General features: G+C 26.6%; 1 protein-coding gene across 1 annotated transcript in view; it reads left to right on the top strand.

The window, feature by feature from the left end:
* Positions 1–23,105, top strand: part of Dgk (diacyl glycerol kinase 1) — a 172,031-nt gene that overhangs the window by 129,668 nt on the left and 19,258 nt on the right. The window contains exons 4-6 of the mRNA XM_011496871.1: positions 7,006–7,140; positions 11,219–11,438; positions 13,727–13,888. Coding sequence (XP_011495173.1) covers positions 7,006–7,140; positions 11,219–11,438; positions 13,727–13,888 — 517 coding nt within the window. The remainder of the gene's footprint in view (positions 1–7,005; positions 7,141–11,218; positions 11,439–13,726; positions 13,889–23,105) is intronic.

Raw genomic sequence — 23,105 nt, 5'->3', positions numbered from 1 at the left:
AGAGAGAAAGAGAGGCCAATCGATTAAAATCAACTGGGATCGTTCGTGGTTGCTATGCCTGATTTCGTGTCTCGTTAGTTGTCAGAATACGACGTGACGTATCGCTCCAAGAAAAAAAAGCTCCTCGAAACTTCTATAGAATGGATTTCAATTGAAATACTTGACAATTCCAGGTTTTACGCAATTGGGTTCGCTTTCTCCCATCACAACTATTCAGCCTTTTATTTTTTAAGTAAAGATGGAAAAATGTAATTTTTAACGTTTCTTAGTTACGGGATCATTTTGAGTCGAGCAATTCAATTTCAGTGCGTGCAAATTAATACAATGAATATAAAATAAAATCTAAAGAAGAATGTTTATTCGGCTTACTATTGCATTACATTTGGCAGTGTTAGAATTTAAATTATAAGCTATGAGGATATTTTAAATATTTTTAAAATAAAAGAAACCTTATTTGAGTAATGCATTGTTGAAAATTACATTGCTATAGAAATAATTTTAGACTTTTATAAATTATATATTCTTTCTATTTATTATTTATATTTTCGCATGCCTCTTCACAACTAATCTGAAAATTTTTATTTTGAAGCTTTTATTTATAAATATGTCGAATTTTAAAAGTAAACAATAATAGTAAACAATAGTGGCTTTTGTGTTTGAAACACCATACGTTATGAATTACTTGAATTTTATGTTTAAAGATAAAGTTTAAAGCTTAAGTTGAGGGTTATCAATTCCAGTTACATATACAAATAGATAGAGAAACGAAATATTAATAATAATTCAGATTTCGTATTAGCTTAATGAAATTAAAGTTTTAACGAAACGTTATTACTATTATTAATATTTATTTTTAATATATCTTATGTTAAAGAGCTCCCTGCTATATTCTTGATTTATATTGTTTTAAATAATATGCATTTTTAATGACGTTGAAAATGAAATCGATCCTGACCACCTGTTGAATATAAATTTTGATATTACGTAAACTCGGTAATATCAACACATATAGTAATTAAATGTAAGATCAATATGAAATAACATAAATAAGTTAAAAAGAAATGCTGTGCATATAGCGTAGACTCAGGAAATGAATTTCACCATCAAAATATCTTTTCATACTTTATATATCTGTTTATTTTTTTCTTTTGTCACCCTTTCGTTGATATTGTTGTTCGTTACATATCATACAGTCATATTATGCTAAAATACATCTTATCAACTATAATTTATCAAATCAACTAATTTCCTCTTTTACCTTTCTCCCATTAAATACGAAAGATTCTCTATGAATTTTTTAAATTGATAATTTAACTTCTAAATATCAAACGAGATTTTATTATTTTGCAATCTTTAAATACATAAATCAACTGAAATCTAATTTATATATCCATGTTTAACGACAAAACATATATATACTTGCAATCATCCTATTGTGTATTTTATCAAACATTTATAAAATTAATGGCATTACAAATGATATTCAGTAATATAATTATTAAAAAATAATGTCATTACCAAAAAAAAAAAAAAAAAAAAAAAATTCTTTCTCTTTGGAATGCTTGACTTATTAGTATTTCTAACATTATAGTTGATAAGATGTATTTTAGCATAATATGACTGTATGAACTTCATAATAATAGTAATAATAATAATTGTTCACATAATTTACGTACATAATGTAAATTATAAAATACATTTTAAATAGTATCAATAGCATTTGTCACGTACTTTCACTATCCTATCCTATGAATAATCATATTATTTCATTTAACAAGAAGAACTAATTGTCGATTCAAACACTTGTCGATCAAGATATCGCTGTCATTGATAATAGAGAGAAAAATATTGAATATAATTGAATGATCTGCGATATATCTGTAGAATCGAGTATCTCATCGCTTTTGTTGGCGATAACTGAGCAAAGCATCTAAATTAAAGCGAAACCTCAGAGTTCCTGATGAAATTTTTCTATTTCTTCGAATAAAAGCACTTAACCCTGTAAAGTTGTAGCCTATCTCAAAGCCGGACTCGTACGACGAGGACAAGGACGGAATCTTATTTCTCGGCTTTTACTCACTACCAAGCAAACAGCCATACGAAAGTGTTTGGGTAATTGAGGTTTTCAGCTAATATATATGTAAATGAAACTTTCAATGTGAATTAAGATTTAATGTATATGCATTAGGCGCTATTAGGGAATCTTCTTTTAAATCGATCACATGTTTGGGATTTTTTAAAATTCCTTTCATGTTTTGCTTATCTTTCATTTTATACGAGCTTGTAAATTACAAAATAAACGATACAGTAAGTAATACTTATTAATTATAGAAGTCGAAACTTGTCATTACTCTGTAAATCTTGACTGACACTCCTAGTAGTATAAATTTTCTTAGACCATTAAAATTCTATCGCTTACTTAGAAATAAATACTATGCAGGTATCAACAAATATATATTCATGTCCGTAAAGACATACTGATAAGTTAATAAAATGAATATCCATGAAATAATTGCAATATAAATAGATCTTTTATATTATTATCAAAACATATAATATGAGAGCCGAATAAAGTTAATAATTACGGATAACTAAGAAGAAAAAACGCACGTATATAACATAACATTTAACAAGGCACGTAATGCTTGCAAATATATACTATATGCTTATTCAACTAATATCCAAGAAAGATGAAATTAATTTAATCTATAAACTAAAATAAAGGACGACGAGTAAAAAGCATAAGCCCTTGGTTAATAAAAATAACAGCTATGAATTATTTACAAAAGCGTAAACTATGAAAAATATAATTTATACATTAAAACGTATTAAGTGATATACATACATTATTTATTAAATTATTATGTCGTTTTTATAAATTTTTAATAAAATATAATTTTGTATAATATATAAGAATTTATTAACAAAATTCTTACCAATTCTTTTTGAATTGGATATTTTAAGTTGAATCGAATTTAATTAAAATTGTTGTTATTTTGTGTAAAAGCAAATATTTATAATTATTTATTTTACCTTTTTTATACTAAATTAAACATGAAAATTAATTGAATTACGAAGAAAATGATGTTACTTAAATATAATTTGATGTGATAATAGAAGAAATTAATTAAATTCTAAATTAAATAAGATATTTTCAAGTTCTTACGACTTTGAATTTTTAATGATATAATTTCTGAAGCCTAATATATGACTAAATGATTTTTTTAATTTATTTAATGTCCATATAAAACAAACTATTTTAATTTTAAAAACTTCATTATCAGTTAATATATAGATAAAAAATTTATTTTATTTTACTTATGTTGTTTAGGCTTTAAATCAAAATTTTATTTATTTTCAACATGTCTTACTCATTTAGTTTGCAATATTCTGAAAACGATCTATGTCAATTAGTTAAACGTAAAGCCAATATATTTACAATATAAACTATTTCTCATAATTCATTCATTAATGTTAGACAAAAAAATTGTTTAAAAAAAAAAATACCGTGTAGTAGTACTCTATTTATACGTTTAAATACTTTAAAATATTTATAGGCGTAATATTAATTGATATCACTTAATAAATAAATGTTTATATCAATCACTTTGTTTTATTAATCATTGAAGTATAATTTATGTTGTGGCTCGAAAATCAGTTGTGTATTCATATTAAGGAGTAGAAGAAATCACGAACGATTTATTTTAAACATTTATTTATTTGCTATCTTGTAATAATATATATATATATGTATATATGTATATGTATATATATATAAGAAATAAAACGATATTTATATTTCAATTATAAGCAAAATGTTCTCTATTTATCAAATTCAATATATAAAGTGTTTAATTAAAGCCAAAGCGATGATAATCGATTTCATTGAAATCGTCGCTTCCATTTGGAATAAGCATACTTATGGCAAACTGTCAGAACCATATAAATACAGGATTTTCTAATTTATCAATTAATGCTTTGATTGCGTTAGCATGATCAGAAAATATATTGCTACTTGAAATCTTGGAAAAAAAAAAAATATCTATACATAATGAAAACACAAATATAAAAATGAATCCTGGACAGTTCTTTTGATCACGTATATAACTATCCTTGTTTTTAACTTGAATGCATGACTTTAAAGGACAATTTTTAACGAAACATAATAGTCTCCAACTTTATAGTAGCGAATTATTTGTTTTATATTATGGGCAAAATAAAAAAAAAAAAAAAAAAAAAAGGAAATACTTAAATAAGAAGATTGTAGCTACAGACGTCACTTCGTATATTGTATTTCTTTCGCTTTTATCGAAATTTTTATATTAAATATTTTAAATGTATCTATAAAATATTGAAATCATGATATTAATTACTTGATTAAACATTGCTTATTTGGTCATACATTATATTTTTCTTCAAACTAAAATATATTTACCGAATTTCAAGTATTAATGTTTATCTAGACATATAAATAATTATTGTAGCAACGTAAAAGATGTTTTATTTCATAAGATGTTTCCTTATTTTGCTTTATTGTATCTATAAATTATAAAAAAATACTATATACTTGTCAATGATTACCTTTCTGATACATAAACAGAACATTTTTATAATATTTTTATAAAAAATTTTTTATAAAAAGCATTCTTGACAATGTAATTTACCAATTATTAAAGGTTCAAATTGATTAAATAAATCTAGTAAATTTTATTGTTAAAAAATTCTTGAAAAATAATTTATAATAAATAGCTTATAATAAATGTATAATAAATAGAAAATATAAAAAATTACGTAATTATTAATACGATAAATTGTATATTCAATATTATGAGAATAATGAAATTCAATTTAATTGACATTAAACAAATGTGCAACTAGAATAAAAACTAAAAAATTAAGATATCAGCTTTCGATAAGAAAAAAATCAAAAATAAAATACTTAGGCATGAAGCCGAGATGAAAAAGTTGAACAGTAATATTAAAATAAATATCAAATTTAAACAATAAATTAATTAATGAAAGGAGAAAACAATATGCTACATAGATTTTATGCAAAGTGAAGTAGTTATTCTGGTATTGATAGGATAATACTTTAATACTTTATTATCAACATAAAACATATATTTCAGATTTTTTAATTTTTTTATCGAAATAAATATTATTTATAATGCCGAAGACAGTTTTAAAAATATGATATTTAGTTGTGAATTACATTTTCAATTGTAAAATAATTCTTTTTTTTTTTTTTTGTTAAACTTTATGTAAATATTTGCTCAAAGCCGCACCTATGTATGTATTAGGATAGTGTTCTAAATAAACATATAAATGTTCATGATGTATAATACCTCTTGAATGCAAAATTATTGTATAACGAAAACGTGCCAAGATTGTCAGCCACTACAAGTTAAAATTAAGAGTGAAATATAAGTCAGTGTGCAGTTTCCATTAAAACGTTAAAGGTTGCTAACAGTGCTTAAGTAAAATTTATCTACATATAAGTAAATTCTACTTACATACCTTATTTAGAAAATGTTCGGCAGAGCGAAATATGTTTTAAAGTAACTGTCACGCTTGAACCATAAGCACATTTTACATTAATATTTATTAGCCAAAATTAATATAACTCGCTCTCCAAGTTCTCAGTAAATTTTACAATCAAAAAAACAATTCTAAGCATCAATATTCTTTTCGCGGAATAAATGAAAATATCTAGTGGTCTCGAAATATTCATTATAATACTTGAGAATCAAGCGATTTTCGAAAATTCAACTGGAGATTTCGTTTAACACGATTATGTGCGGCAATGCGACTTCATTCTGGAAACTCTTTTCACCAACGTTTCGCGAAATGAACATACAGTAAAGCGAATCACGGAAAGCAAAATTCTCATTACTCCTCCATACCGATGACATAGAAATCTAATGGAAATATAGATTCACCGCAATTGAACTATCGATGCAAATAATAAAATCGAAAATCCCATACTCATTTTTTACAGGCCTTCATACGATTGATTGAAAATTCGTCGTTTTGAATTATCGATATTTTTGAACGGGGTGAATGCTAATTGAAAGACAACATATATAGCATCGATTATCGACACAGTCAGTTCGTTTCATTAATAATGCTTTATTAAACAAAAAAAAAAAAAAAAAAAAAACCTCATTGAAAAGGTTAATTGGATTACTTATATGACTTATAGGACATAATTATTATTATTTTTTTTTTTTATGCATCGTTAAAACTTATTCTTATACAATATTATACTCTTTTATTTCTTCGAAATATTTGGTATATTTTTTTTTGCCAGGCATTTGAGTATCATTGCGCTTCCTATGTAAGGGAACTTGCAATAAAATTTAACGACATTACTCAACTGCACTGCGAAATTTGTAAGCTCACTGTGAATTCAGTAGTGATGCACTATTTATTATGCGACATAAGACAATCTCGTTAGTACTCCATCTATATAAATTATATGAATGTTCTATCCTTTACATACACTTTTAACCGAATTTATTTCAATGATTGCGATGGATAATGCTTATTGTTGCTCGCAGTTACTTTATTTGAATTCATTTTTCACGCCAAACAGCATCAAAACAAAGTTATTTGCATTTTTATGATTAAAAAAATTGTAAAAAAAATTAGAGGTCCTTAAACGCCAGAAAACTGTTAAAAAAAAAATTTATTTCAAATAATCTACTGATTTAATAGATTATATTTTCTTCTTCATTTTTTTTTTTCTATTCAACTAAGTCTTCAACAAAATAATGTAAATGGCTTTGAAAGAACAGGAGTACGAGCCACGTAAGTTTAGAAAAATGCTTTTTTCCATAATTCGGATAATAAATAGCTGAGGAAATTTACGTAATAACAATACAAGAGTAAAAATTAAAGAAAACAAAAAATAGCACTGAGAGAATGACGAGCTACTTTTATATCAGAATCTGATAAACCATTCGCTCTCGCATAAACGCAGCTGTATATCTCGTCTTTTTGCAGGATATCGATTACGATGGCTTTAGAAAGTTTCTGGACACTTACCTCGACGTCACGACGCCGGATGAGTTGTCCCGTCATCTCTTCCTCTCCTTCGTCAAAAAGGGACCTCGTGGTGTCGAGGGCAAAGCTTTCAAGGTAAGGCTAATTTACGTCCCTTTTTCCATCCATACTGTTTAACCTCGTTATAAAAGGCAAAGGATTAACCTCCTTTGGAAGAGTATCTTGAATGTAAAGATCTGTTAAAACTTTATTATCATAATACCCGTTACTAATATGTATTATTATAAACTAGATATTTGGTCGATTTCTATTATCATGAACTACAAAATAATGTTAGAAATTGTATGATATTTAATTACATTCTAAAATCCTTGATAAAGTCAATTATTTATTACAATCGCTACTACGAACATTCATAAATAAAATTTTTATTTTATTAATAAAATAATTACTTAATTAGGAGGATATTTTTGTAAAGTCTGTAAAGATATATTTGATAAGTAAGCTAAAGGCTAAAAGCCATTTGACAACATAATGTTTGACTATTAAACACTTGTACATCTGTAAATAAACAATTCGAATTTCAATATAGATTAACAGCTTTATTCTATATAAAGATTTCATCGCATATCCAAATATCGCGTACCAATTGTCTAAAAGTATTTTTCTGATTATGCAATATTTAATAAACTTACAATTATTCTTTGACTAGGACAATATCATTTCTTTGAATACATTGCTTTTAACGAATGAGGTCTCATTTAAGTTCCAAATAAATTTTTACCTGATACTCTTTTCTAAAATTATATTTGTATATTATTTACGCAGGCATTTTAACAACGACAATTGCAACGAAAAATGGTTTAGTTTAATTTGCTAGATTACAATTATTTTCCAATGAAGATATTCGTAAGACGTGCAATGTCTTGGCACTGCACATTTGTACATGTCACAACAAATTTTATTTATAAAATAGCTTTTTCTACAATTGTAATAAATTGTAATAAAAGCCATTCGTTCGAATAAAATTTAAACTTATTCTTAAACTTCTTATAGCCCTGTATTCACACGTCTTTAAAAAAACAGTCCCTGGCTTCCAATGATTTTTTTCAATTTTAATGTAGCATAAAGTACAAGAATAATACTCTAGATTATTTTATATAAGAAACAATTCGATTTTTTCAAAATTTCAAAATAAAACAGACTATAAATACAGCCAGATATGTCTAACTACCCTGTCACTCAGCTGAATATTCATGAAAGATAACATTACTCGCTGTTAGAATATTATTTCGAAAAAAAATTTATAGGTAAGCAAATTAAAATAAGATTTAAACTCAAGATATTACATATTCAATTATGAAACCGCAAAGTCCTTTACTTTCATTAATTAATCTTATCATAATCTTCGTTTTTAATATCCTAAGTTTTTAAAAGAAATTAAAACCAATTGTAACTAATTTTTAAAAGATTAATTACGAGATTTTCCTTTTTAGTACTAAAGTTTAAGTGTAATATACTATTTCATATAATCACTCTCATTTTACACTTCATAAAAATGAAAAATTTTAATTGTGTAAGATGAATAAAATAAAAATTGGAAAAATATAAAAAATTATAAAATTGTACACCAAATATCTAATATTGCAACAATTTAACACAAATTAATATACGTCCTAAAAAAATGTTCACCATTCAATTTATCATAATCACTATAATAGAATAATGTAATAAATTAGCTTTGGATATTTATTTTATATATAAATATATATGGGAAATTTAACATACTCATTTAAAAATGAATATTTTAATGTTTAGTACTAAATGTACTTTAAGTAAATATACCTAATATGATATATTCTTTCTGAAAAATTGTAACTATAAAAAAAATTCAATTAAAATCATTCGTTACGTTATATTCGACATTGTATACGCAATTATTTTTCTACTTCTTTATATGCGCGTGCGTAAACTTATGTAACTATCTTTAAATAGTTATAAATGTTATAAAGAATAAAATATATGATGCGTTTGAATTAAATAATTTTCTACATTTCACTTAATAATCAATAATATTTAAGGTTGAGGAAAAATAAACTTATAAATCACAAAGCTACAAAACTAGTAGCATACAATAATTAATTTATTATCTATTAATTAAAATAATATTTTCTATTTTCGTGTAATTAAAGAGAAAATTTTTTTCGTACAAATACACTTCGATTTTCAAATTTTTCGTGAAGAGTAACAATAGCACAAAAATTGTATCTATCGATATAAATGATAGATTATGAAATTTGTACAATATGTTCATGAATTATTATTTCGACATAATAATTACAATCTGTTAATTTTTTTCTCTCTTCGTATCTGTTTATCTCTATTTTATAAAAAAATTAAAATAATAATAACCAAAATGTTAAAAATGCTGTACTTCAATGTCGATAAATGATTTATATATCAAGAATAATTTTATGTATTCGCTCTTCAAAGATATTTTATGTACACATAATAATAAGATTGGCATATTTTATACATATTTTATACAAAAACCATCGATCAATCGTAATATCAGTTTAAAAAGTTTTTGACGTTCAAAAAAAAATCTTTATAAATAGAATGAATATTTATAACTTCATCGTACTTCAAATATTTTCATAATACCAATTTTATCGTGTAAAAACTCACTTATATCATTGATTAAAATATTATCTATATACGATGTAACATGTTATTTATGAATTCATTGGAATTTTTACTAATTAAAAGAATTTTCTATTTGATTCATATCTAATGATAAATGAAGGGTAATTAAATAATCAATTAATTATTGATTTTATCATTTAATAAATCACCACAATTGCTTATATATTACTTGAAGATTTTATACACTTAATTTTAGAAAACCATAAATACATAAAATTAGGATTATTTATTAAATCATATCAATCGTTGAAAAAGATGTAATTGTACTTTCAATTAGTAATATAACAGAATGTTCAATACAACTTCAATCTTAAATCAATTAATCCGAACTTTTTCCTTTAATAGTTAAAGAAATAACTTTAATTTCTACAGATTTACAAGATACAGTAATCTCGCGATAAAAATATTTTCTTAACTTCAGCATTACAATTTTCGTCTATTAACTTTCATCACAAATCTATACAAACAGACCAACATTATACGAATATATAGTTTGATATAAAACTAATAAATAATTGTAATTTTCGAGATACTAACGTGCAAAGTAAATCCACGAAGTCATCTAATGATGAAAGTGTATAAAATTTGATTAAAAATTTAACTCAGCATAATTTTAATTGAGAAAATACATAAAGTAAATAAGTGAACTTTGAAAAGTAAATTTTTTGTATTTTAATTTACGATGTTATTAAATAATCTGTTATTAACTACTTCTGAACTTTGAAAATTAAAGTTCAAAATAACTTATAAAATTGAAACATAATATAATTGATATAATATAATATATCAAAAAATTGAAAATACCAAATATATTTCAACTCGATACAATCTAGCTTCCGAATACAAAGGAGCGTAAGCATTATTCTTATTATTACAGCACCACACAGAATAAAATCCATTATGCTCGAGTATAACTCTCAGACAGTTGTTATTGAAAATAAATACATTTATTAAAATAAATACTTTCAATGCATTCGTGTGATGCACCCTGTCAAAACGATCTTAGAACATAATGAATAATTCAGTTCTTTAAACAAGAAAAACTACTTGATTTCAAATAATAAACGAATTATAACATCATGAAATTGTCGATTATATATATTTATTTGTTATATAGACGCTCACTGCTGGTATTTAATTTTAATAAGTAAATTCATTTTGAAAATAATAGTAGGCTTAATTACACAATTTTTAACAAAAAATTGCCTTAATAATGCCAATTATTTTTAATACATAACACGGTCTTTCTTTCGTTCGAATAATAATGAAAAATGGGCTAAATAATTTGACAATTAGAAATGAATTTATTTTACCTGTAGGATTTCCTTCAGTCAGACGTTTCTCACCAATTTCAGTGCTTTATTCTTAAATTCCACAATACAACTTCTCTTTATCATCTCCATTATTATATCACCTACATCGTCTAATGCCAAGCTCATCCAAGTTGAGAATCCTTTTAAAACGTACTCCCATCGTCCTAAATAAAAGTCGAATTAATGGCCCGTAGGAGATGGCGGTGCTATCGTCGACAACGGCCTGCGCGGCGATAACGTCGCACACAACCTCCAGCAGCAACGTCAACAGTACAGGGATGGGCACAACCTCGACCGTAGCCACGGAGAGCCATGGTTCATCCCTCGCTGACAAGATACACGGGCTTACTGAGAAGCTACAGTCACTCGGACACCATAGAACCGACAGCGAGGCCTCGGCCAGGATACGCACCGGTACCTTTTGTCATCTTTCCAGTTTTTTCGGGCGTTCTCGGGTGGGTTATTCGGTAAACGGTTAATTGACGGCGAGAGAACGAGAGAGAGAGAGAGAGAGAGAGATGAGGTTATGCTCCTCTTTAGTAGACCGTCAAACGCAATGTCGTCTGTGCTCGATGAATTGAATTATCAACAGCGGTTGTTGCGTTAATGGGATCTCTCTTTGTAGTTGAACCATTAGTTGTTTTATTAAGAGCTTAGTATTCCATACGAATGATGGAGGTGAAAGATGGTTTTCTCAATGTTCGTTATGACGTTGTTCGAGAAGATTATTATCAAAACCTAACGAATCCTGCAATCCCCATGCGAATGTACGATTTACTTTTTGGGTTAATGAATAATTGCATTAAAGAGAGAATAATGAAAAATTCGCCACTCGTAATGTAATTAATAAAAGAAATTTCTCCCATTAGAATTTAAATTAACTGTTTTTATTTCGGGATGTATATTTTTAATTCAAATATAATTGGATTACGTTATATAGTGAGATTAGATTAAAATAGGATTATTTTTTAATAATCAAGATTTTGCAAGGTGTTTTAAATCTAAAGCGAGCTAATCGCGAGAGCAAATGAATAATATAATATAATTTTAGCAAAATAATGAGAAATGATAAAAAAAATTTTTACCAGGTTCAGAATTAACATCATAATATAAAAATAATATTAATCAATTCAAAAAGGATTAAAATTTTACTCTTTTCATTTTATAACAGCTCAACTAATAAACTTTAATTTATTGCATTAATATATAATTATACGAGCTTTTTATAAGCGGGTATAATAATACGTATTTAATAATAATCATTTGAGAAATTTTAAGTAAAAGTTTAAAAAGTATGTGAATACGTTTGCATAAATACATTTCGTTGGATAAAAAAGTAATATTTATCTAAATTAATTGAAAAGTTTAATGTCTCAGTCACTATTTATACATCATTATTTTATATGTTACATTTAACTATTTCTTGGAATATATTCCTATTTTTTAAACATTTACGTTTGTGTAGAATTAAGAAGTTTTGTTAGTATTAAGAAATATTTGCAAAATTAAATTTACTTGATTTTCGTCTTCCAATGGTATACTCATTAGATTATTTATTATAAGATATTATAAGAATTAATTAAAAGATTTGATAAATTTCTAATTTGTATTCACATGATTATTAATAATATCTTTTAGTATTAAACGTTTTATCATAATAATTTTATAGCGCAGTATTTCATAACAAGTATATTTCATTACAATAATTAACTTGATTTTGATCGTTACTTTTTTTCTTTAATTCCAATATTAATTTGCATTTAATGGAGTACAATTTGAAAGGCCGATTTTCCAATTGTGTACTTTTTAAAATACAATGTCATTAATGTACGTATAAACTTAAATAAATAAGCCAAGAGGAAATTAATACAAAATTTATTATGTGATAAATTTGACTGCAATGTGCCAAATTGTTTAAAATTACTACTTTATTCCACTTAATAATAGTTTGAATTTGAAATGATAATTTTTTAGCACAATATGTTTTAACGTTTACTGTTTGAGAGAGAAATTAAAAACAAAAAGAAAAAATAATTAAAGTCCTAATAATATATGTTATTTTAATTTGTAGCTGAAACATAATACACACAAAGATATATCTAAATGTAGATAAGATATTATTCCATTTCATTTGATAATCCTAATTTTTATTAATTATTTATCAATTAGCCATTAGTTTAAAGCAGTGATATAGTAAAGTTTGATCTTCTAAAATTTCGTCTCTGAGAATAATTGAATAAAAATTAAATTGATAACTATGATATGTCAATCTATATGATTGTGAAACATTTTGAAACGTTGAATTTGTAATTTCGATAAACGTATGAAATTGATATTTAAAGATTTAATGCGTGTAAAAATTATGTATAATTTTTAGGTAATTAGTGGTCTTTGGCATATATTGGGATTCACATAAAGCGCTAAGAAACAATTCGTAGACTATATTTGTTAAAAAGCGGGAAAAGTTAGAACTAATTGAATTACATGACGTCGTTAAGGAAAGAGCGTAGCTGCAAAGCTTGCAGCACGTGGATCATAATTTTTATACCCAACCAAAGAGAATTTTGGATAGAATAGAGACGAGTACAATGAGAAATTCGCTTTATCGAACGCAGTGGCAAAGAAAGGCGAGGCAAAATCACAGCATCGCGTATAAGCCTGTGATATATTTATATATGTTCGTAACAGATCTTGCATTGCAGGAAGTGTCCATCCGATGCTCGTAGTGACGCACACGTCCTACAGTTGCCACGACGTCCTGGAGAAGAAAAGCACCGACAGCAGCCCCAGCCACAGCCAGATGTCGCGCAATTCATCGAGAAAGTCCAATAATTCTCTGCTCGTTAACAACGGGAAATTGGAAGGTAAGCTACTGACGATCGCCTTGAAATAGCTTTAAATGAGTAGAGGCATTCGACTTCCGAGCGCGGAGGGAAAAACCAGTGAAATCGTTAATGAAAAATCAATTTTTCAATAATCGGGGAGCGGAACGGTGGGTGGTTTTCTTCTTTTGATACGCGGGTTTTTCGGCTCGAATAATACACGGATTCCCTGTAAGTCTCCCAACATTATGCCAATAGAATTCAGAGGATAGCTGTTCACTTCCCTTCCTATCTTTCTTCATTCTATTACTTTATCTAATTTCATCTGGAAGAGGAGTGAATTTTTTTAAATTTAATAATTATAAGCGCGTTACAATAATTGTTTTTAAGTAGAATTGCAGTTCACTCGGACAAAATATTATCTCTGTAGTGAATTGTAAATATAATGATTGAAATATGTATGATATTATTCGACAATGCGCTGAGGAAAATTCATAAAAACGAAATATTATGACGAGAGCATATTGTAAAATATCTCATTCAACTTCTACGTCTGCTATATTCTAAAAATTATCCATTGTAAAACATTATTTTAAGATATTCGAGTCAATGCTAAGATGGAGATTGTACCAGTAAAATAAATAATGGACAGAATCTCGACTTTATATGGCATTTCACTAAAATATAAAAAAAAGTATCATGTATATACTTTATAAGAAATATAAATATTAAAGCAAAAAAAAAAAAAAAAAAAAAAAAAAAAAAAAAAAAAAAAAAAATTAATAAGAATATATAATTACCTTTAGTGTCTTAACATCTTAAATATTATATATATATGTATATTAATATTTAACGGTAAATATTAGCAATTTAAATATTTAATATAATCCCTGTAACAAATACTTTATACTATGAGATTTTGCATGAATATGATTTACACTATTTTAAGTACAAATAAAAATTTCTTATCGTCTTCTATTCTTTCTCTTAACAAATAACATTATCAATTGGCAAAAGTATGATAAAAGCTACGCAAAAAGTAACAACCTCTTATGCATCCCTATCCAAGGTATCATATAGGCAAAGCTCATCAAAAGTGTTAACATATCGCCCACTATACATAAGAGTCAAATAGAAAGTCGTATTGGAGCATAATTCACACTCCACTTTAACGTTCTTTTTCAATTTACTTTCCGCTCGAAGGACTAAATTTCTGATTGAAATATTTTGAAATATTATACTACATTCAGTGATAAAACTTTCCAATATTCATTTTTCAGGTAAGAACACGGTATCCTCTGGGTATCTCCCTATAGAACATTGTATGGTAAATCATATAAATCACAGCTGCACCGAGAAAGAAGTTTAAAAGGTGCATATAACAATGATCGATCGTGTATATTACAAATGTCGATCGTCAAGTTATACTAATATAGTACATATTTGTTTAAGAGGTGACAAAATTACACTCTACTAATACCAAATTCTCTGTCAACTGCGCAATATTAACTAATCCGTATAAACGACAATTTCTTGAGTAATTATTCGGCAAGTGTATCCGTACTCCTACTCACCCTGTTCCAATAAAATCGCAGTATACTACAACCAATGCCACAAATGAACATCAAACAGATACGTCAAAGTCGTAAAACGAAATATAGCATATAAGATGTTATCTCTTACGCTCTATTGAAGCTTTAACGTCGGCTCCGATCGGAATTGCCGGCATTCACCACCACCACCACCACCCCCGAATATTGAAGGGGTAAGACTACAAGAAACGCCACCTGTCTTCGAAAATGCAAATAATGGTTGGGAGCGAAATCACTCTAGCGAACTATCGAGCAGCAAATGGTGTAATTCAATTTGTCTCTGCTTATGCCCTTGTCCCGGGTGCTTGTGTAAGTGCGGAAAATTTGCACGCTTCTGGCTGAGAAAATTACGAAGGGTATTTTCGATTAGGGTAATTCGTTTTACTCGTTATCTGCTTTTATAGGCTTGACAGGCGACCATGAATTCTCTTTCTAGATGAAGCTCTCGTGCATTTAAGTGGCAATATTTGCATCGATGCAGTTTATATTATTATTCTTCTTTCCCTCCGACGCAAGCGATTTGATAAATTTTATTTTCTTTATTTATCGACAAATAAAATGAATGATAATTTACGTGTGAATTATTTAAGTAAAAACCGTTTCTCAACGATCATGACACTAGATTTATGAATACAACTTTTTGCTTTATTAAAGAAGTTGAATTTAATTGTAAATAAAATTAGACAAAGAATTTTTAATACAATCACATATTCAATGTATTTTTATAGAACCTTTTATAAGAAAAAAAAACAAAACAAAACAAAACAAAACAAAAAAAAACAAAAAACAAGATATTAATTCCACTTTTAGAAATCAATCGGTATAAAATGAAAATAATTGGAATAAAATAATCAATAAAATATAAAAGAAAAATTTAATCTAAACGCGTAAAAATTTAATACCATCATCTATAATATAGAGTATATTTCTAGATGAATGTTTAGTAAATTTAATACATGCATTTTGACTGTAATAATCTTACTATGTAATATAAATTCAAAAACTTGTTTATATATATATATATATATATAAATGATCTTAATTATAATGAAATGTTAGTTCATTTATAAAAATTATGAATTATGCATATAATGTCACAGAAAGCAGACTCCTGGTATTTTTTACAGATAAAGCAACGTCTATATATTCATTTTCATGTTACTAATGCTTTACTTGATCAGCGGAAATGTAGCGAAACAACAGACGAAGAAAAAAAATAATCAAGAGATTCCTTTCACTCATTGACGAAGGGAAGATTTATCCCGTATAGAAAGAAAAAAAAACTAACCCTCGAAACAGGGAAAGGAAAAAAATTAAGTTTCCGAAAGTAGAATCATCATGCGATTAAGAGGAACGACATCAAAAAGTACTGTCAAATAATTATTTCCTATTACAAGAAATAAAATAAAATAACGAACATGCATATGTATAAACAAAAAATGTTTTATACTTCAAATAAATGATTATATCTTTATCGTAGTAAACAGTCTCCAAAAAATTGTAGAATATAAAAAATAAATAATTTTCTTAAAATATGTCGAATAATAAAATTAATTATAAATTTCAAATTAATAATAAAAAAATTGTGTTAAATATAATTAAACATTGAAAGAATTCTTTATGATAAATGGTGTACAAAATTTTATCCACAGTAATATTTAATAATTTAAATCTTTTAATTAATTTAGTTGATACATAATTCAATAGAGGTAATTTATGCAGCAGCACTAATAGTTTTATATTTTTTTTTTCTATTAATTTCCATTTAAAATCCAAAAATACATTGATAATGAATTATTCGTATTATCTACGACCAAGCATTCTGTTTCCTCATTTTGTCGCAAACGAAGTTCAACCATATATGGAATTGAGCTCATTTTGAAATTTTTTGCATCATTCACATATATTTATAAGCTTGCCACAGAATACTTCTTCTCATTTATAAACAGATAGATAGAAATAAACAAAAAGAAAATATCGGATTCAGGCACATTTAATGGCAACTAAATCGAGAGTGACGAAGCTTTTTGTACCCTATCATTCTTGGCTTATGCTCTACTACTTTATTCAGCCTTGCTCGCCATTACTTCCCTTTTCCTTTATCCAAAGCCTGTTTACCCAGTTTTTCTCTCAACTACACAAACGCACACAATTTTTTCGTTCGCATAAATAACTTTTTTTTTTTCTATGAGTACATCGAGCTCGAAATATTTACTTTGACATATTTATCTGACGGGCTACTTTTACATAGAAGCTACTTTCAGACATATTCCATGGGAAACTTAATATCCTTCAAAGATCCTTAATCCTTAAATTTCTTTTATTTTCAAACTCTTACTTTCTCATTATACACAAAGTAGTTTTTGACTTTATTTTAAAATTCGCTTTTCGATCCTGAATTTAATATTAAAAAAAAAAAAAAAAAAAAAAAGAAAAAGAAAAAAAAAGAAAAAAATGTCCTTAGACAGGTTTCATTACTTCGAATCGTTCGTATAAAGTATTCTTACTTTCAACTATTCTTAAAATTTCAGTCACATAGTGTATTTAGATTATATAGAGCTTACACGGATCCAGCTATTCAAATTTTATTATAATTCACAAACTTAAACATTATTTAATACTATTATATGAGAAAAATTGTACTAAATTTCTTAAGAACTTTTAGTTCTGAAACCAATTATTATATTGAATAATATTAAATTCAACATTATTAACATCCATTCGAAAACTCGAAAAAAACTAACAATTAATAATTAATTAACTCAAAAATTGTTTTTCCCCTAGTAAATGCTATTTTCTCTTTTCTAATTTTACATTGTTATAAAAAAATTCTTTATACTATAAAATTAACATTTTTAAATATGAGTTTATCTTATCTTAAAAATGTTTCAATTTATTTGAAAAAAAAAGTTAAATATTAATAAAATAGAAATTAATAATAACGAATACAATTACGAATACATATGGCTAATTGATATCTATTGTTTATTAAGAAAATTGGTAAAATTTATTATTTACAATAAATTTTTTGAAATTATATTAAAATTATGATTGTATATTATTACAATTATTATTAAATTATTATTACATTATTATTATGTATTAAATAGATTACAACATTGTTTTTATACCGAGAAAGATATAATTTAATAACAAAGTTTTTATGAATATAATTTAGTATATAGGAATTTAAAAAATTATATACCTCAAGATCTAAAATTATCTTCATTTTATTTATACATTACTACTACAACATTTCAAAGCACTAAAAAAATTATTGGCATGTAATTTATATTTATAGAAAATGTAATATTTAGTAGTAAAAAGATATTTATCAATTTTATAAATTTATCATAAATTTAATCGTAAAATTATATTAATGAAAACATTATAGAGTAATTTTCTATTTTGCTATTAATTTATTAATGAAAGTAAAATGTTAGAAAACTCATAATAGTATCGAATTTTTTATTATCTAGTATATTATGTTTAATAAAAATAATTTCGCTCTTGGTAGCATCTTACGTAAAAGAAAGAAATCATGAGAGAAAAATTGATCGACAATTTTACACAGTCGGGAATATAATTCGCAAAACCTTCCACTTACACAATAATCATAATGAATGTGCAGCCTAACTAAACTACCGATTATTCTATGCATTTTCTTTTGTTTTTCTTTTTTCAAGATATCATGATATTTGCAAAGTAAAACTGAATTCTCATTCAATATCGAATACCTAACAATAATGTTATAAGAATAATCTTATTTTAGTATTAATTATTTCCTTGAATTGCTCATCACAAATTATTAATTAATAATTAGTGAATGATGTATTTTGTTAACAACAATTTTTTTTTTCATCAAAAATATAATTTTCAAAACATCCAACAATGCTAATGGTCGTGAATGATATAAAAACGAAAAGTAAAATTAAGTAAACATTTATATTTAATTGCCTATTTTCAATAATTTCTCTCTCTCTCTCTCTCTCTCTCTCTCTCACTCTCTCTCGCTCTGTTCCTCTTTTGCTCTTAATCTCTCTACTTCTCTCTTATTTCTTTTCAATTCAAATATGTTTTATTATATAATTCGGCTATTGACTTTCACAATCACTTTACCGTCACCATCTAACCCAATTTGAACCGAAAGATGTAAATAACATCAGCTGATGTAAACCTCTGGCAAATCGAGATCATTCAACGTTGAACTCTAAAGTCTACCTGTCTCCCCTCCCCACCCTCTTACTCATTTCCTGTAACTATATATTTATCTGCACTGACATTTGAGTTTGAAATTGTAATTCGATACACGTGCAATTAAAAACTTTATCACATTGACAAGTTTCTCAAATAATAACCACATTTTAGATGATCTCGAAATTTACGAATAGAACAATGATGGTGATACGATAATCAATATTCTTGATATCTCAAAACACGTCCGTTTTCACTCTCATAAATGTGCATCATTTATAATTTAAATTTACTTATCACATGAATATGACATAAATATTTAGTCTATTCAGTTATATATATTTAAATAGAATCATAATAGAATATGTACAAAATAAATAATGAATTCAACTTTAATTTACTTCACGTTTTTAAGCAAAAATATGGATTCCAATAAAATAATCATAATAACAATACATTTATATGATATGAATTACTTGGACCAATATATATATATATATATAAATATATCCACTATATATATATACACACACATACATATATATATATATATATATATATATATATATATATATATATATATACATGAATAATATTAAATAAATTACAATTAATAAATAAATTTTAATAAATTATTAAATATATTTCAAACATTTTATTTTATTTCATAAAGCTTATGATTTAATGGTCGATTAAATAACGAGTCAGGAATATATTTAAAATATATTTTATAATAATATGATGATTTTACTTTTGAAATTTTTTTATAAATATGATTCCGAAAGATATAAATGATTTTTCACGTTCCCTTTTAAACTTTAAAAGTTGTTATTGAATTTTAAATGTACATTATTTTTAATGCACCAAAATGAATATTTAACTGTACATCTGGATAGATTAAAAAAAAACATTTCAATACGTAACATCAAAATTCATTATTAGTCATGCAAATTTCATATAATAAATAAATAAATTATTCTATCACTGTAAATTAAATAATATTTCAATTTTAATAATTAATTATTTTCAACGCAATTATTATTTGAAAATGATGTATTGCTTAGAAAACAATGCTCGAATATATTTTACAAAATTCATTTATTTCCAAATGAAATTGAGAAAGAACAAATATGTTCTAAATTAACTTTTTCAGAGAAGATGAATTTTGTGTGTGCGCGCGCGCGCGCGATTGTGCGCCCGTGCACGTATGTGTATGTAAAAATAAAAGATTTAATATTTAATATGAGCTGTGTCTCGGTAATGTAGCATTATTGCTCAACTCTTAAAATTATATTGTACATTTCGACAAAAAAAAAAATTCAATTTTCTTTTAATAGTAATCGGATATACTATAATTCAGTGAATGGCAAACGTAAAATCACTGGATGGCAATATTTATGTTCGAAGGTCAGAAAGACAAATGGTAAAGAATCCCGATTGACAAAACAACAATCAATGATCGACACAATTAGGTTAGGGCAAAATTGACATCCGTTAATATTCGATTGCAATTACAAAATGTATGAACGATAATGTAAATATTTATTTAATTAACGCATACGTCTAGTGATGTGTAATATAATTATGGATTTGTCAAAGCGTTAACTGTATTTATTTTTACTTTTTAATTTTCTCATACTTGTTTTATTTTACATTTAATATTGTATTTAAGGTTATAAATGAAGCCCTGAAAAACTAATTGAAAACAAATATTTTACTTTACATAATAATCAATTCTATTGCAATTATAATAAATGATTTTATTAAAGAGTTCGTGAAATCGTTTATTATAGTTATTATTAAAACGAGAAGAGCAAATACCGTTTTTATATATGATATTTTCAGCTTGAATATTGGAATGACAGAACGCTGACGGTAAAATTGATTTTCAAATCGATAGAATTTCAATATCATCTTTCATTTTTAATCTTAAAGCAAATTAACCTATTAACAATATCGTCTTATCGCCTGTGCTGACATTATTTATTAGGCCAGTGTGAAAAATACCCCTCCTGTCGCATTCTTTCGCTGTTCAAAATTATATATGTATAAGGTAAGAATCTCCTGTTAAATAAATTCTCGCAAATCCATCATTCCCAATTGCATAGCGACAAGAATCTTGATCTCCCTCGAACAATTCCTTCTCCATTGACACTCGCACCAATTCGATAATACACCGATATTCTTGAGTTATACATCCCCGTCCGTGACTTTTTCTTTGAACAAAAAATAACGCCCGACCCCGCATTACCGGAAACGTTTCCTCTACATTACGAGGAACGGCTGATGTGCGTATGAGTAAGACGAGTCTTCAGGGTCACCTCTCTCACACATGCCAAGCTAACGGCATTCAACAAGTAGCATTTGGGCACCGATTATATGCCGATTCTGTTGGGTTTTAAAGCCAAAACTCGAGGTCTCCTAGATTTTATTGCATTGCCTACCCTACCTGCACATAGGACTTTTTATGAAATCCGTTGAGCAATAGGGAGCAATAGGGAGCAATGGAAGGGAGTCGTGAATTGTCAGTCTCGGAGGAGTGATAAGGGCCATTGCGTTTTCATTATTACGCGGAGACGCGATTTTCAAGAGAGTTCGTTGTACATTTCATAGAAAAATTTCACGCGCATTGAGTGCACTGACTCTGTTTATTTTTAAAAATAAAGTATGCCCAATGTTCACTATTTTTGTTTTGTTGTTTTATCATTATTATTATTATTATTATTATTATTATTATTATTATTATTATTATTATTATTATTACGATAGTTTATATCGCGGTGCTTCGTTTTGTAAGCTCTAATAATAGATTTCAAGGAGCTTCGAGAACATAGTAACGAGCGAAGAATAATTTTTGTAACCTTTTCTGGAACTTATTCAATATTATGTAAGAATGCAAGTTGTCCGCGGCTGCTATGGAAACTTCTTTCTTACATAATTAAAAAGAGAAGTTATTCTTCCATCCCTCGCTTGGCAAATTTATCTTCAAAATAATTCATAGCCGCGTAAAGCGAGGGATAAAACATACAGAGGGATACGCAAAAAAAAAAGCACGCTAATTTCTTGCGCCTGTCAATACATCAATATAGTTAATACAGGGTCGAACAAATTACTCTTTCAACACTCTTTGTTTATTACTTACATTGCTGCATCTTCTCGAAATGATTCTCCCCCGCGACAATTTAGAGATGCGACATCAGAATTGCTCGTTGAAAATACTAAGCATCGGAATGACAAAAATGTCCGTATACTTGATCCACGACAAACCAATGATCGAAATTTATTACTACTACCTTCTCTTCCTTGTTCTTGCCACCTCGTCCCTCCCACACTGTCAATCAATTACATACATCAAAACGACACGCAAATGCAAATCCGCGAGGCGCGCCATTATTCGCTTTAAACCCTCTTCACGATACGTCATCGACTCGAATTTCAAGGCAAAGCGCGTAAAAAGCCAAGTTTCAAGGAAG

Source organism: Ceratosolen solmsi, unplaced genomic scaffold (assembly GCF_000503995.2).
Source record: "Ceratosolen solmsi marchali unplaced genomic scaffold, CerSol_1.0 scaffold10, whole genome shotgun sequence".
In the NCBI taxonomy this organism is placed as follows: domain Eukaryota; kingdom Metazoa; phylum Arthropoda; class Insecta; order Hymenoptera; family Agaonidae; genus Ceratosolen; species Ceratosolen solmsi.
Note: the sequence above shows the minus strand (reverse complement) of the source record. Positions and strands in the feature narration are given on the sequence as shown.